Raw genomic sequence first — 18414 nt, 5'->3', positions numbered from 1 at the left:
AGTTCCTATTGACTAGTCACGTTATTGCCATTTTTGGCTGAGCATGCACCCCATTGAACTTTCGTCCAGCTGTCGAAATTGTAAGAAGTTAATTAGAGAAAAAAAAATGGAAACCATTTTTTAGATTTTAATGGTTTTAAACTGTAGCTAGTCATATGAAGTCTGAATGAAAATAGTTTTTTATTGGCACCTATACAGTTCCATAAAGAACCTTAACCATCTTAAAAATATGTAAGGGCTCAGAATAAGACTTTGCGCAGTGATGCCACGGAAGAACTATTTTTAAATCCCCAAAGAAACTTTCAGTAAATTGTTCCTAAAAGAACCACAGTTTTTTTTTTAAGTGTAAAGATTATTTAAATAATCTAAAGAATCGTTTTCCACTATAAAATGCACTGGAACATTTCCATGGATGTTAAAGGTTCTAAATGGAACCATTGATGCCAATAAAGAACCATTATTTCTAAAAGTGTAATAGTGAGAAAAGGTTCTTTAGATGATTCAAATGTTCTTTACACGCCGGAAAAATGGTTGTTTTGGTTACAATTTGAGTTACAAATGGTTACGGTTCACTGAAAATTATTCAGGAAACCTAAAATGGATATTCTATAGCACTTTCTGTAAAAAAAAAAAACTTTTCTTTTAAAGAGAGTAGCCGAAAAAACCTTGGAACATTCATCAACCAATAAGAATCAGTATTCAGCACTGAGAATTCAGAAATGTTGTGGCAGAAGAAGATATATTTCACATTGCCATTGTAGAATAATCTTGGGCATTAAGTTTCAACAGTAATAAACAAAGAACAATGGATGGGGAAATATGATTCAAAAAGACACAGCACACACACACACACACACAGACTAAAGCACAAGGACAATAACTAAACCATTTTATTAATTTTACATGGCTCGATCTGATAATACAGATGAAAATATGACTATTTTAGGCTGTTTTTGTGAATGCGAAACAAATGTTGGCAGCATGTTGCTTAGTGCTCTCATCCTCCATCCTGTGTGACTGTCAGCCTCCTGTAAAGACCACAGCGTTTACATTCAGTGCGGTGCCTTTTACATAAACACCACGTTTGTGGCATCGCTTTGATTAGGAGGAGTACCCCAAATCACATTAAAACTTCATTTGTCCTGCGTTTGTTTGTTTGGAGATGTGAACACAAGCAGCGTCATAAGCCACTGGCGTGCCATGCCGACATTTGTTTATGCATGAGAAAAACATCCAAACACCATCCAAAACACCACCTTCCATCGCCATGATCATTAACTGTTTTCTGTTTGGGGGATTTTTGTTCCAGTCACAAGAACAGCTGACTGTTTTTGACCTGATGATAGAGAGACAAACAGACCGGCGGCGTTATGAAACTCATCCGAGTAACTCCTTGGTTTTAGTGGCCAGCTGTTTGTCAATGTCTGCCACGTAACCGTCTGCCATTTGTTGAATCTAGTGATGTTGGACAACACAAGACAGATCAAATGTAAATGATTATTATTTATATATAAATACCATACAATATTTACACAATCACATATTTGTGTGACTGCGAAAAAATACCTTGTGGGTATTTATATGTTGGTTTATTTAAATTATAGATTATTAATATATATTACTTTTTATTATTACTACTACTAGTACTAATGCTAAATAAAAAGATTTTGTAATAAAACAATCAGTACTACTACTACTACTAGCTGCTAATTATTTGCTATTTATTAATAGAACAATAATTATTAATAACATATAAATTATTTTTTATTAACATTTATTTTTATTAATATTTACTGCAACTACTAAAAGTACCAGTAATAATCTATATTTATTTAATAATAATAAGACTAGTATTAATATTTATAATTATAAATAATATTATTATATTAATATTTTGAATACTACTATTGCGAAAACATTCTAATTAAAAGGAATAAAACAGCAATTAAAATATTTATAATTATTTACTATTACTAAGGGCTGGGTATTGATTCAGATGTCCCGATTCAAATCGATTCGATTCGGAAAAAAATAAACTTTATTCAACAGCACATAATCTCCAAAAATTGCACTACGGTGATGTGGAGAGAAACAGAGGAGAGGAATTGTTGAATAAAGTCGTTATTTTTGTTTTCTTCTTGTACAAAAGTATTCTCATCGCTTCATGAAACACTGATGGCAGATGGAGTATTCTGATGATGGACCTTGACTTGGCAGTCTATGGGACAGTCTCAAGCCTCCTGGTTTTCATCCAAAATATCTTCAATTGTGTTCTGAAGACGAACAAAGCTTTTACAGGTTTGGAACGACATGGGGGTAAGTGATTAATGACAACATTTTCATTTTGGGGTGTGTGAAATAAATACCCCATAAATAAATGTGTGCTGAAATAAATACCAGAAAAGATAGATTTGCGGCTTTCGAGAATAAATATCGAATCATTGTCATTTAAAAAAAAAAAAAAAAAGATTTATGGAAAAATAATTTTTTTTGCCCAGCTCTACTATTACTATACATTCATATAATATATATAAAAAACATGAAATAAATAATAATTATTATTAATTACTACTGCAACTACTACTACTCTGAAAATAATATTATTACTAAAACAATAATTAAAAATACAACTGCTGCTGCTACTTATGATAATAATAAACATGAATTCATTATTAATAAAATAAGTATTAATACTGTATTATTATTATTGTTATTTTAATAAATTTAAATGAATATTTATGCATTTATTAATAATAAAACAACAATTAAAACATTTAATTATATATTATTATTAATACTACTACCACTACTACTACTAATAATGTACATGAATTTATTATTAATAAACAACTATTAATAATTATTATTATTATTGTTACTAGTACTACAATTACTACTACTTTCAATACCTTCAAGTTAATATTAATTTATTAATAATATATATTTTTTTAATTAGTACTAATACTACTATTATTACTACTGATATTAATAATAACATTTATAATTAATATTTATTATTTATTTTATTTCTTGGTTCATCCTCATTTGTGTCACCTGTTTTTCTACCAAGTGAATGGTATCTTCAGAGACGCCCTCTTTGGACTTCTTCACTCGCGTCACCGCATTGGTCCGTACTTTTCTCAGCGAATCCTTGGCCTTGTTACTGAACTGCTTCGCCAGTTTCACCAGATTCTCTCTGTGTTCACGCGTCACCCTGGAAGTCAAATACACGGTTACACCAACTCATTTTAGATCATAATAATCTCTGATATGTCTCCAGATCAGTTGTGCTAATTTATATTTTTAGACCAAATGACATTTAGAGAATGAGTCACGTCATTCAAACAGCTAGAAGCACAGTCTTTGAAAATAAAACAAAAAGTCTAACAATAAACAAACTGTTGTTCTCGCCCAAATTCTGCTGTAGGTGTAGAAGTTTCCCCATCTTATAATTGGCATTTTGCTGCCAGCCATTTGCAAACAGTCCAAGAGTAGTGTCTGTTTACTGCAAACAATGTTCATAATTACTGATTCGGAGCCAATCAAGCCTCCCGCTCTCTTTAGAAATGCAAATGCATGCGAGGAGGCTGTGCTGATTACAGGCGAGACGTTCGGCCCCTACGAACATGCTGCCAGACGAGCACCTGCTGCTGGAGCTAGAGCTGCAGCGCGCTCTCGTAATCAAACAGTTTTGTGGTTTGTAGAATGAAGGCCGTGCGGCGAGACTCTTTGGCTTGGCAGGGAAGAGCAGTTCAAGACCTCTGCGTTTGCTTCTTTGTGTCACATATAAAAGAGAATATACAGCGAACAGAAGGGAACATGAAAAATTACAACACAACGCCATCTTAAACACTAACAGAACAGGCGAGTTTTATATATCAGATGAAAAAGAACAGGATATGACTGGATTGCGATAAAAAGAAACATGAAAAGCATGCAGTTGGTATGTTATGCTATGTGTTTTGAGTGTGTTTTCCAAGGTGTTCCTATGGTGTTGATGATAAAGTGTTCTAGGTGGTTCCTAGGGAGTCACTATACAGTTACTAGGGTGTTCTGAATGGTTGCTTTGGAGTGGTTATGCGGTTGATGAGATGCAGCTACAGTATGTAGCTGGCACAGTTGATACTAAGGCCCTTTTAACACTAGTGCGTTTTAGTTTTAAAACTGTATTTTAAAATGAAAACGATCCTGGTCTACACTGACTTTTTCACTGCATTTTGGAAACGGTCTACACTACACAACCAAAAACGCATGTCACATGACCATTCATGCAGGTACAACCATAGATATGTAAAGGTAGATTCCCTATTATTCAGATGGCGGACACATCTGCGTGCTTGGGGTGGTCGAATAGGGAAACTACCTTTACATATCTATGGGTACAGCTATGAGCATGATGTTATTGTTTACATGTTCGTCAAGGATACGAAGAGCTAATGTGGGCAGCCACACCTCATCATTTTCAAAAGTCTCCATTTTGGTCCGTTTACACTAAAATGCCACCCCACAGTTTTCAAACTAAAATGAGGGCTGCAGCATTTTCAAAAGTCTCAGTTTTCGAGAGGGTCGGAAACGCAGGAGTAGTGTAACCATAGTAAGTTATGCGTTATAAAACGAAAACTCACTAGTGTAAACGTAGCCTAAGATGATCTGGATTAGGGCTGTCACGATTATTTGATTCAATTCAAGTACTCTATTAACATACATACCTGAAAAAGGTGACATGGTTCCAAATATAATCCTTGAACTGGGGATTGGGGACTACCCCATCCCCGAATAACTTTTTTGAGAATACTACGCCATAAGCTATTCTATGCTGTTTTGTAGTATAAATAATGCGAGTTGTATGTTCACATTGAAAATTTCAAAAAGAAAAGAAATCACTTAACTGAAAAACTAAGTGTGGAATATTGAACACTTCATGCACTCGACTGTTGCAGATTTAATTGCTTCATGGAGGGGTAGGGGCAATACATATCGTATAGTGCGTCATTTGGGATGCAGTCCTCGTTTATTTTTTAGATGATCGAATGAAGAGATGATTTGTCCATAGTAAATGCTGCTCCACACAAACAGTGATCATTTACATGTGGGGAGTGTCTCAAACTCCATCTCTGCATACTGTTGTGAGTTTGGGATTGTTATAATGTTCATCTGGGATCAATGTGCACCATTCTATCAGATCTATAATGTAAATCATTTATAAACCTATGCCAACACAGGAGAATACATAATCTTTCTCAATATGCTAACTTTTCATCTGGCCATAACTTAACAGGCCATATGCGCCATTTATCTGGGACACTGACTGGCCAGGATTTTTATATTGCCTAAAACATAAAAAAGTAGTCTGACCAATATCGTGTGTATTGTACATCGACCAATCATGGCGCGTGAGAAGGTGATTTGTACGTTCGTTCGACCTGAAGTCGCTGCGCGCCGATCATTGTATGACACCAAAGTACCGCAACAGTGATTCGAAAGCATAAGGAGCCATCTTCTGTGCTCTCTATAGCTCTAGTGAATGTCATACAACAATCGATCTGCAAAGTGAAAAAACATCAAAAACTTGGATATTTTAGGCAATAAAGGGATCCTGGCAAGGACGGGTCCCATAAAAATGGCCCATATGGTCACCCTACGATAACCAAAATAATCATTTGTGACAGCCCTGTTCTGCATTGTTCCTAGGGTGACTGTTTATTATCCCTAGAGAAAAGAGGCTCTCCATCAACCTGCTGAAAAAGTTAAAACCAGCCTAAGCTGGTCTCCCAGCCCAGTCAAGCATGTTTTCAGCTGGTCTAGTTGGTCTCCAGTCTTAATATTTAGAAAGTCTTAATTTTCTTAACTTCAGTCTTAACTTAAGAAAAGTGCCAAAAAATCCCTCTAAAACCAAAATGTCCTAAAGCAATGGTTATGCATGACATAAGCTAAAAGCACATTAAAGAGACATTAGCATTGTACAGACAACAGGATAAAAATGAGACAGAACGACAGGAACTGGAGTGAAAGCAAACAAAGCTTGTAGAAAGTGTTGTTAATAGGAAAGGTGAGAGTGGTCATGGGGATTCAGGCCCTGGGCGGTAAAACACTCACTTGGGAACAGGCACCCTGATGATAGTGCCCTCCACCTCCGGGTTGAGTCCCATGCTGCTGTCTTGTAAGGCACGGGTGACGGCTGTCGTGGCCTGAGGACACATCGCACACACACACACACACACACACACACACACACACATCAGAGCTAATGACAGCCAGCTGGGCTTGTGGTACCTGCTGCAAAACTTCACACACCCTTTGCATCTCTCCAGCCCTCATATCTCACAAGACCACCCCCTTCCAGATCAGTGGAGTATCCCAGCCCTGGGCCCTTTGATCCAGAAGGAGCTGGGCAGCATCTCCCCATGATGGAGCTCCAGAGAGTGAGGTAGAGGGGTGGAGTGTGTGGTGTAGCAAGCGCTGTAGGGCACTGTCAGCGCCTGATCCAGTGGGACGGAGCTGAGAGGTTGCAGTGCAGGGCCATGACCCACCGTGACCCTGTGTCGGGGGTTTTTGCCTGTTCACCTCATCTCCTGTAGCCAGACTAGCTTGAGATTACACTCTGAACTTATGTGCATGCAGTCTAGTGTATACATCATAGTGGATTTAGTTTGTTTAGACTGGAATACTAGTGCATACTGCACAGTATTTACTGTATATGCCTAATATTACATAAAACAGCATGTGAAGTAGTATGCAACAACAAACGTTTAGCACATTAGTGTGCTATAAAGTTCTCCCATTACCACATTGCATATTTAATTTTGTGTAAAATATTTTGTTTTGCATACACACTGTATACACAAGTTTCAGGAGTGACAGCTGGATTTAAATATGGTACTGAATCCCCTAAGTTATCGTTTTGTGTTTGTATGGAACAGAACTGGTACCATGCCAGGTGTCTCACATGTTTGTTATCCAAAGGCTACTTTGCAGAGTACGCTCCACTTATTATAAGCGCATTGGGCCTGTTGTTTGGGCTCAGGTCATAACTTGATCCAGTTTATGGAGTTAATAATGTAAGCAAGCATGTCACAGTTTTTTTTGCCATGTGGTTAATCTTCTTATTTGTTGTTTTTTTTTCTAGGAAGATCTGGCAACACTAATGAGTCAAAACATACCCTGTTATTTTATTTCCCCACACGAATAGAAGAAACAACTCTGATACGTGTTTAAGTACATCTGAATCAGACTCTGTAACCGTGAGTTCTTTTTTACTTCTGTTTGAAGTTAACTTTGAAATGTTATATTGCAGTAATGAAAACAATGTTTTAGTTTCATGCAATTTACATCAGTCTATTTACTAACTGGTTATTCATATGTGAGTGTTCAAATAAAGATACATATTCACCACAGAATTTTGTTGTACAAATTAATAATGGAACAATAAAATTGACTCAGTTAACTTTTTTCTTCACCAAACAAAATGAAACAGGCAAAAAAAAGTATACACGCAAGTGCTGTACACAAATTCCTCTGATGTTAATATGCATTTCTTGTGAGGTCTGACTCACTTACAGGCATTGTGTGCATGTGCTTTCTCTCTGATCGTCGTCAGCCATCATTACTTCCTGGTGGTTCATAATTTTACGGTAAAACCCGTATTTTTCTGTTTAGTAAGTAAAAAAAAAAAATCTGTATCCCACTGTACTAGTGATTAAAAAAAGAGAATGGGGTTCAAAGTCAACTTGAGAAACCGTGAGCAAAAAAATCCTAATTTTCTTAATGATTCTGGATACCACACAGGCACACGGAGAGTAAAAGCTAATGACTGCTTTCTGCACCACAACACACAACAGCCACTGGGGTTTCTCAACAAGGCTGCACCTTCCCTGGCCCTTTAATGAATGACTGGAAAACAGCAGCCTCTTCTCAGAGAGTGTGTAATGGATTAGAACAATCATAAAGCTGTTTGCTTTTGGCCCGGGCCAGTCAACTCTGTGTTGTTTTTTGCAGGCCTGTTAGGTAATGGCCAGTTTCTCCTGACACCCTAAATGGCCGCATATGGTATTAGGGTCATCTGAGCATAAAATCTGACCCCTTAATACTGTGCAGGGTCTTTTTTTAGTATTATGTTAACATAGAGCTGATGAATAGAAAGGCAACCCCATTTGCAAATGGTTAATTGTAACATCAATAACACCACCCCAGCTGTTGTTAACAAAAGGGAAAGTTACATTTAGTCATATTTCTGTATTCTTTACATGGCTCTCTGTAACGCTTGATTCTGATTGGACAGTTACGACATTCAGATGTTTTTGTATAATGACTTCCTGGGCCCTATTTTAATGATCTAAGCACATGGTCTAAAGCACACAGGGCAGGTGCACTCAGGGCATGTCCGAATCCACTTTTGCTAGTTTAACGGCGGGAAAACAGTCGGCGTGCCCAGGCGCATGGTTTAAATGAGTTGTCCCCATTCTCTGGGCGTTTTTTGGACATAACGTGCAATAAACCAATCAGAGTCTCATCATAAATAATTAAATAACTATTAAATAAAAATACAGTTATTTTATAGTACACATAAAACACAATGCTAAAACTTAAATTTACATTATTTGTTTATTTATAATTTCATATAAATTTTTTCATATAAAATCAGCAGATTGCTGGCAAGTAAATATATGCGCTGCTGACTGAATTGCGAAAGCGAATGAAATTTCATAGTTTTGCTGTGAAACCGGCAGTGCATAGTATAGATTTATGCTTCAGTCTGAATGCAAATCTTATACAGCTTTATAGTTGCTTGTTATAAAACGGTGATTATGCATAAACAGCAATAGAATAGAATACAATGGTTTTGGTTTTGAACATCCTATCAAGGTTAATTTTGCAATAATGACTGGCTGACTATACATTATCCCTTACATACATGCAATCTTTGGCTTGAAGTCTCCCAGGATGGATGGCGATGGTAGATTAGTGGGTTTTAGAGCCACCAGGAAACTCGAGACTTTGGTATTGAGTGGACATAGGCCAAGAAATGAGAGCATTAATCTCATTAGGGTTATCTGAACATCAGGCAGAGAGAACTCATATATATCAATGGAGAGAGTGTGGTGATGGGAGGAGGAGGAGGAGAGGAAAAGCAGAAAGACACAGACTCATAAGACACAGAAAAGAGAGAGAGATATCACACATTAACTCAGGTCTAAGTTCCAGAGGCCACTTTGCGGTCATTTCCTGGCCTGACAGCTAACCACAGAGTCTTGGCCTATGTTTCAATCGTTCTCCAAGAACAAAGGGCTTCCCCCAACAATCAATCAATTTCTCTGAAACCAGGCTGGAAAGAGTCCATCACACTCAGGTTTCAGTAGGAGAAAGAGTGTGTTTTTGGTGTGTGTGCTTGACATTTCATGCAGCAGTATGGAGTGAGAAGTTCTGCAAGGAAGCCCTCTGTAGTTTGGTTCTGTACCTCTGGGAAGCCAGTCATGTTGACCACAAGTAGCTGAGGAGACTTCATGGATATCTGGCCCAGCTGGTTGAGTGGAAATTTGCCATCCTTTGTGGTGACTGTAATGTGGTCCAGCGCACCTGAGAACACAAGAACACAATCCTTTGTTAACCAGTGTGTTTCTCCACAATTTTAAAGTGATTCAACCATTTGCCAATTAAAATAGAAAAAAAAAAAAAACCTCATACAGTTTCATAACACCTCATTATTAGACGTAGGAAAATTCGGTCATACTTTAGTTTGGGACCAATTCTCACCATTAACTAGTACTTTTTCCCTCAATAAACTCCTAATTTTCTGCTTAGTAACTCTTTCCCCACCACTGATGAGTTATCTCGTCATTTAGAAGACAACACTTCCCTGCAATTGACTTAGTTTTTGACAAAAATGCGATTTTCTCAGCTTTTTGCTCCAAATTATACATTTTTATGAAGTGTTGATAAAAAAAAAAGAATGCTTTAAGCTAGAAAAAAATATTTTTTTGTTTAAACGTAGAGGCTCTTATCTTTATTTTGTTGTATTGCATATTCAAATATTCATACAGCAAAATATACCGGAGTCCATCAAATTTGAGTCCAAAAAAACATTAAAATCGCTGGCGGTGGCTGGCAACTTTTTTCAAAAAATACTGGCAGGGAAAGAGTTAATAGGCAGATGTTAAGTTTAGGGATGAGGTAGGATTAGGATATCTAAAAAACAGTCATGCATAATAAGACATTAATATGTGCTTTATTAGTCCTAATAAACAGCAAATATTCTAGTAATAGGGATGCTAATAAGCAACTAGTTGATGGTGAGAATTTGTGAGAATTTGGCTGAAATCCAAAATGTTTCTCTTTACTGAAAGTGAAAAGCATCAAAAAATCACAATAAATCAGTGTATGTGATATGTTTGATATACAGTTATTAGCCATGGCATACTGGACCAATGAAAGCTATCCAATGAGATAGCGACAAAAATGCAAAGTAAGCAACCGACAAGATGTTGTGCATTGTTGCTGAAACTCAAAGAGTAAAGGCAATAACAACACCAAGGTCATGGGATCCATTCTCAGGAAATTCACGAACCGAAAAAGAATGTTTCTGAACTCAAGAATGTTTCGACTGTTTTTGTTCATACAATGAAAGTCATTAAGGCCCCAAAACAACACTGTATGTACCATTGTATGTACAAAAAAACAGAGACATTTTTCAAAATACCACAGAAGAAAGAATGTCAGGTTTGGAATGATGTAAGGCTGGGTGAACTATCCCTTCAAGAAAAACAAATGCAATAACTACCTTCACTGTCTGTCAACTAGACACTTGCCTGCATTCTGGATCCATTCCCAACCAGTTTACAAGGTTGCAAAAGAAGAGGCACCTTTCGATGTCTGTTGTGACGACATGTCTCGCTTTCCTTGAGGGATGAAAGCACCAATTCCTTTCTCTCCAGACAGAAAACCAGAGCATTTCGCCAGCATGTCTCCTTCCCTCATCTGCCTTACCTCACACAGCAATGTTTCTGTCTCCCGCCCTTTGTCCCCAGTCTAACCTTACTTTATCCCACACTTCTAAAAGACTTGAGAACAGCTGAGATGCACCTTTGATCTTTCAGAACCTGTATGTGCCTTTTTGACCAAAGAAAACACTTGAGAACTTCAAAATCTCTATATATGCACCATTCTGCCACTCAGTTGAACAGTAACATCTATGAAGACCATACTTCAGCTTCTGTCCAATCTCTAAGGAGCTGAACAGTGCATATGGTGCCCAAACCTCAATCTCAAATTGGGCCAGGATCCCACCTCAGTTTGTGTGTGTGCTACCTGGAAGCCTTCACATCTGCTAACGCTTCCATGAAACATATAGCTGTTTCCTCCACTAAAGATCCATGAAGTTTAACAGGGAAGCTATTAGCCAAATGTGCTCTTTATGGTCATGATACCACCTGTTGCCCTCTCCGTTTCAAAAACGTAAAGTTTTGTCAATATTCAGAAGCAACACTGGCTTGATTTTTGATTTACGTTCTTGCAGATGAAACACAAACATGACGACTGTTTAAGCCTTTAGTTGGAAACACTGAACCGATGAGGTGTTTGGAAAAATACAAATGTCTCTGTGAAGCAATGTCCTCTGACGGCAGATTTATCTGGAACAAGAGAAGGTATATTTATGGAGATCCAAACGTAAGCGTTCTATCCTATAGATGACAGACCGACAGGCCGTAATCCTCATGTTGTGTGCCCAGACACCGGGTCACCACATTAATCCTGCACTGCGCAACCTCATTCCCCCAGCCAAGGTGATTCTCCTGTCCTTCACAATAAACTTGCTGCTTAACTAAATCCAGATGAGTCCGTCATTTGCTTAAAAGAACGTCATTTGATTTTGCTATCTCACTGAGCTTCCATATTTGCTCCAAGGAACCAAGCTGGATCAGGGAGCAAGGAGGGAAGGACTGGCAAGTCAAGAGGTCAAAGGAAAGAGCATGGACTCCACAACCACAAGTCCCAAATGCCCAGCTGTTGGGTCTTTTGGGATTGAGCTAGAGTGAACGGGGTTGACCTGGATGTACTTTAGGAAGTAGGATCGCAAACAGGGTGACCCCACCTTTTTTGGAACAATGGTCACGGCCAGAACGTGCAAAAGTGGATTGTTGAGCATTGATCCTCATGGGAGGACAAGGCAACACAATACTACTCTAGCCTTCTGTAACCTCAACATGACATTGATAATGTAGATCAGGGCTCTTAAAGTCCAGTCCTGGAGGGCCAACAACCTGTTAAGTTTAGTTTTGACCCAAACACACCTGAAAAAGCTAATAAAGGTGTGGTGAATTGCTTGCAAATTATAGATAGGTGGGTTAAATTAGGCACTGGCCCTCCAGGAATTGAGCTTGCGAGCACTGATGTAGACGACATGGCACAGCAAGGTTGAAATCAGTGACACCAAACAGCTCTGGATCTTGTGTCTTGTAATTGAATGTGATGCACAATAGTTAAATATATATGAGAATGTGATCCTATATGAGAGAAGGCTTTCAGTGAATAAAGCTTCTTATGGCTTCAGAAGTCACATTTATTTCTGTGATTCCTTAATTCTCTGATTCAATTGCTTGTTCACTTTATTACTCAAAAATCAAGAAAGGCTTAATGGAAATGTGGTATATTAAAACCTTTGATTAAAACTTAATTAAAATAATAAAATATGTTGTTTTTGCGGCATTATTTTCTTGCTTTAAACATTATGAATTCTCATTAAATCAAATAAATAAATATAGTAAGTCATCAAAAGGCAAACAATGTCTTAGATTTAGGATAAGATTTTGTGCATACATTTAATTGTATTATCCATATCTGAAATGAATTTAAATTTAAGAAAGTGGAATTAAATTAAAACAAAACTGTGTATAAATGATCAATAAATGTCATTTACATGATCATACATCAAACATGAGGTATAAAATGATGGACATTAACTGCATAGAAAATATTGAACTTTTAAACTTGAATAAATCTATAGAGAAACAATTGTATTCTACACATCGCTGACTTAATTGGCATAATTCGTTAAAATTAAGTATGTAATTCCTCTGTTGTGTGCCTGTGTGAATGGCTTGCAGTGGTCAAAAAGCAGCCAGATGGTGTAGTAACAACATTTACCAGTGGGGGCTAACTAGTGTAACCAGTTACAGGTTAAAAAGCACAGGATTGCCTGTGTGTCAGTGTCTCCCAAGGTCCTGACCTGGGGATGTACGAATGCTGAGGTTGCGGCTGAAATCTTCTTTCAGAGTAGTCAGGACAGCAGCCATGTCTTCCTTCACCTCCTCCAGGCTGATGATATCCTCCACCAATGCCGCATTGATGTTCACTTTAGCTGTCTGCCCTTTTGCTTTTGCTAACATATAAAAAGCAACAAAGAAGAAAGAAACATTAATGTCTTCATCCCTGATGGCTTCAAAAGAAGAGCAGGAGATAAATATGAAAGACTGTGACCAGCATGCTGGCTGATTGTCTTAGCAATTACAAATGAAAGCAGGATTTCAGACGGGGAAAGAGGGAATCTCTCCTCCCTTCATATGGGCTCTAAGCCCACTTGAGTGAACCTAAACAAGCACTGCTATGGAAAACAAACACAATATCACTTCTACCCCTATGCTGGATGTTCTTTGTTGTGGATCTGTGAGGGATAAGTAGCCGTGGTGCTCCACTCACCTTTACTCTTCTTGGTGGCATAATGCCGGACATAATTGGGCAGGACTGTGGGACAGCTCGCGTGGGGCAGAGAGGGGACTCTTGAACTAGTCACCAGTGGGGTCCTCGAAACGGAGGACAGAAATCTGCACAGTACTGGTCGCAGGAGGTTAAGATGACTCAATGCCATGTCTGTGGTCACAATACCATGGAGAGAAAATTAATTATGCAAGGATGATAAACACGTAGAGCAACTTTACATTAAATATAGATAATGAGAAAAAGAAAAACACATTAGCAACAACAAAATGTTGCCACCAGGGGGCGTCTGTAAAATCTATAAAAAAAAGACCTCTACAGAGACAGACAAGAAAACCATCAGTTTCATCAATAGAGTCAAACTGAACTCAAAAGCGTAGTTGTACTTTCTGAAATAGCATGATTGTCCTTTCAGCACAAATACAAGTGGATGACAAACAACAAATAAAGAGTGTTCAAGATAAAGAAAAGGAATTCTTTAAAATGCATGTGCAAAGTTCACAGAAATTAATTTACTTTATGTTGGTTTTATATAAAAACTATTATATAATTTGTAAAGGCATTTAACTTTAATGGCTCAGATGCAATTCCACTGTGAACATGTAATTTCACTGTCTAATTTTTAATTATTGATCTTATTGTCATAAAAGGTCTAATTACTTCTATTTTAAAAGACGTATTGACCTTGACAGACAGTTGTGAGGGTCTGAGGGGGTCTTCTTTGTGATATATCATTTAGTTGCATGACATCACTTTGATCAGATGAAAAAAAGTATATTTTTTATATATTATTAATATGTATATCCCACTAAAAAAAACAAAAAACAAAAAAAAAAAAAACAATTAGGAAAAAGTAAAAGTATCATACAAAGGCTTTATTCAAGTAATTGTATTTATGAATTGCGTTTTGATTATTTTTCTTTATTCAATTTAATTGTAATTGTGTTTTTTAGTTGCATTAGTTCATTGTTATAATAAAATATTCATTTTATAATTAAATTTTTTTCATTCATTTAATATAGAAATGTAAAAAATTATATGTAATAAATGTAGCATAATCCATTCCATACGCCAAATTACTTAAAAAAAATAAATAATAATAATTCATCAAGAAGTTTTTATGACAATTTAGCTGTTTTCCGGGTGGTTTCGTCCTCGCTCAGGTCAAAAAAGTCCACCCCTGAGTTTCTATTATATTCTAGTCCCTTGATATGTCTCAGGACCTTTCTTCAAATGTAAGTTTATACATATTTCCACCTTGTTTATAATCCGCCTGGTGAAAATTGTAAGTCTGATGGTTTAGAAAAGTAATAGCATAACTCCCCTGCAGCCGCATGATTTGACGTATCATTCCTGTCCACAGCAAAAACAGTACTGAGTGTAATACTCAGGGTTAGGGCAGTGCTCCTCAATCCTGGTCCTGGAGGTCCCCCAACACTGCACATTAGGGATGTCTGCTTAATCGAACACATCTGATTCAACTCATCAGCTCATTAGCAGAGACTCAGAGTCCTGCAATGTGTGTGTCACTGCCACTTCGTTTAGTAGCATAAATCTTCAAACGCTGGTTGTTTATCAGCGTGGACTGTAACAACAGCGCTGTTCTGCAGGTGCTCTGGAACAAGCTCGCTCATGGGCTGCTTGCGCCTCTGTCATTCGGTCTTTGTTTTGTCTAGCGTGAGGTATCCCGCTAGTCAAAATACAGCCTGGCTTCTGCTTCTCCAAAGGATAGAGACTGAAACAAGTTTTTGGCCGTGTGTTTTTACAGTTGCTGTGATAAAGATAAGTTTGTGGCACGGGTCTAACAGCAGCCGCTGCAGCTTTTCCCCAAACACGCACAAGCTGAGATTTTTATCGGCTCTTGACGATGCTTGTTGCAGTTTCAATGGGAGCCGCAGCTGTTCTGGTTAGACGCAGATCAAAAAATGAAAAGCGTGACTCTTCTTGTCGTCCTTAGGAGATGGGAGTTGTCCGACACGGGGTGTGGATGGAGAAAGAGATGATGGCAGTTTTTAGAGAGGCCTTCAAGCAGAAAAGCAGGTGGTCTGTGGGTTACATTTCGCTGGTAGGAATGAGAGCGGTTGGCTCACCTCATGAAAGAAATGTTTACAGTGTGAACTCTTACAGTTCTTACTGTGAAAACTGAGACAGTGTTGCATATCGGTCGGGTTTCAGTAATAAAAACCACTGGATGGATTTCAGGAAATTTAATCCAGTGCATGAAAATTGACATTGTGCAGTAACTGTTTTTCAAAGCTTTTTAATTAAAGGCATAACTCACCCAAAAAGAAAGAGCATGTCATTATTTATTTACCCTCATTTATTCACCTTCATTTCATCTGTTGAACACTTAGAGGTGGTGTTTAGCAGAATGCTCCTGCTGCTCTTTTACAGTGCAAGTGAATTGTAATTATAGGGCTGTTGAGGGAATTGTTCACCCAAAAATGAAAGTTTGCTGAAAATGTACTCACCTTCAGGCCATCCAAGATGTAAATGAGTTTGTTTCTTTATCAGAATTGGAGAAATGTAGCATTTCGTCACTTTATCACCAGTTCATCCTCTGCAGTGAATGGGTGCCGTCAGAATGAGAGTCCAAACAGCTGATAAAACATTAACACTGGGTGAACTACTCCTTTAACCCTCTCAGGCTCAAATTAAGTTTTAGTAACTTTAGTAACCTTTAGTAAAGTTTTTAGTACTCCAGATACATAAAATATGTATCTGGAGTAATAAGGTTTTTAGTTTTTAACTGTTGCAAATCAGCAACGCCTGCCTTGAGAGGGTTAACAATCCTTGGTCACTCACCATTCATTAGAATTGTATTGAAGAGCGGCGTGTACATTCTGTGAAAATTCTCTTATGTGTTTAACCAGCAAAATGAAATGAGGGATTAAATAATGACATGATATTCCCTTTTCGGTGGGCTATGCCTTTAATTAAAAAGCCTGGAAATACAGTTGTTGCCAAAAAATATATATACACAGTGGGTACGGAAAGTATTCAGACCCCCTTAAATTTTTCACAAAATTTCACGAAATATCCTGGATGAAAACCTTCTCCAGAGTGCTCAGGACCTCAGACTGGGCCGAAGGTTCACCTTCCAACAAGACAATGACCCTAAGCACGCAGCTAAAATAATGAAGGAGTGGCTTCACAACAACTCTGTGACTGTTCTTGAATGGCCCAGCCAGGCCCCGAACTTAAACTCAATGGATCATCTCTGGAGAGACCTGAAAATGGCTGTCCACTCCACCAATGTTTACCACCCAACCTGATAGAACTGGAGAGGATCTGCAAGGAGGAATGGCAGAGGATCCCCAAATCCAGGTGTGAAAAACTTGTTGCATCTTTCCCAAAAAGACTCATGGCTGTATTGGATCAAAAGGTGCTTCTACTAAATACTGAGCAAGGGGTCTGAATACTTAAGACCATGTGATATTTTAGGTTTTCTTTTTTAATAAATGTCCAAAAATGTCAACAATTCTGTGTTTTTCTGTCAATATGAGGTGCTGTGTGTACATTAATGAGGAAAAAACGTAAATGATTTTAGCAAATGGCTGCAATATAACAAAGAGTGAAAAATAAAGGGGTCTGAATACTTATCATATATAGTATGGTATTTATGTCCCAAAAAGTCAAACCTATTTAAATTTAACAAAAAAATAAAATAGAAATGTATCACACAAAATGTTTATTCGAGCCATTATTAAATAATCATATTGAAATATTACGTTTATAAATTATGAATAAACAAATCAAATTAATAATAATAATAATAAATAAATAAAATGAGGTACATAAATAAAGACATGATATGAGCTGTCTTTAATTAAACAGCCTTAAAGTAGAAAATATAATAACAAAAAATAATAATAATAATCATGTCCAGTTATTTATATTATAAAACTGGTTGAACCGTGTCCATTTTACAAATATTCTATTTCTTAATCATTTGAAATGCTTTTATTTTAATTTATATAATGTATGGTCAGAGCCTTCAGGTTATTTTCCAGTTTCTTTTTTTAATCTAAAATCTACAGGCCTAGCTAATTAAATAGTATTATATTCTGCATACAGTGATGAGAATGAAGTGGTTTTAAGTGTATGATCCATCATTTATCAGAGGAAAACACTTAAAAGTGAACATTTAAAGAACAGAAGCTTGAGTTGATGAAAAAGTTAAATAATTCATCATCTTAGTCGCAACCTATAACACCACCTTAACCAGTGCTATATGGATATTATGTTGTGAAACTAAAACGACAACACGTGCTCTCCTTTGCCTTTCACTTCTTTATGCCCTGTGGTATTAATAACAATGTTTCCGAGCATTACCCAAGAACAGACAGCACAGACAGGCTGTTCATTTGACGTCAGGTCAAGTCTGCATTAGCACACTGTAGTACAGAACAAATGTAACTTTACTCCAAGCATCAAAAATACAGAAACCCACACATTGCTACAAACATAAACATACACAGCGAGTACAAATACATTCATCCCGCTAACGTAGTTAACAACACAAGTGTTATTCAGACATACTCACTTTCCTCATGTAGAAAAATGTGTCTTAGCAGGCATGGCTTGTAACAGTCCCTTTTTGACAACACGGGCAGCTCAAGGGCACACGTCATCGCATTTTAGTGTTCTGCGTCATCAAAGCCGGTTGTTAACGTCACTCTCCGGCGCCGTTGTTGATGTTATGCA

At 37.3% G+C, this 18414-nt stretch overlaps 1 protein-coding gene across 2 annotated transcripts; it reads right to left on the bottom strand.

Annotated features, from left to right (window-relative positions):
- Nucleotides 1-872: 872 nt before the first annotated feature.
- mrrf (mitochondrial ribosome recycling factor) lies at nucleotides 873-18386 on the bottom strand. 2 transcript variants are annotated; one of them, XM_059539967.1, is made up of 8 exons: nucleotides 18254-18271; nucleotides 16179-16267; nucleotides 13690-13860; nucleotides 13220-13372; nucleotides 9455-9573; nucleotides 6097-6188; nucleotides 3055-3214; nucleotides 873-1455 (listed from the first exon to the last, which is right to left on the bottom strand). In XM_059539967.1, exons 3-8 carry the CDS (start codon nucleotides 13856-13858, stop codon nucleotides 1378-1380), a joined length of 771 nt encoding a protein of 256 aa, XP_059395950.1. In that variant the 5' UTR covers nucleotides 13859-13860; nucleotides 16179-16267; nucleotides 18254-18271; the 3' UTR covers nucleotides 873-1377. The 2 variants fall into 2 exon arrangements, with proteins under 2 accessions (XP_059395950.1, XP_059395949.1); XM_059539966.1 differs by lacking the exon at nucleotides 16179-16267 and having other exon boundaries at nucleotides 18254-18386.
- Nucleotides 18387-18414: the final 28 nt, after the last annotated feature.

Source organism: Carassius carassius, chromosome 45 (genome assembly GCF_963082965.1).
Source record: "Carassius carassius chromosome 45, fCarCar2.1, whole genome shotgun sequence".
NCBI lineage: Eukaryota > Metazoa > Chordata > Actinopteri > Cypriniformes > Cyprinidae > Carassius > Carassius carassius.
The sequence above is the reverse complement of the archived record's forward strand: the minus strand, read 5'-3'. Positions and strand labels throughout refer to the sequence as shown.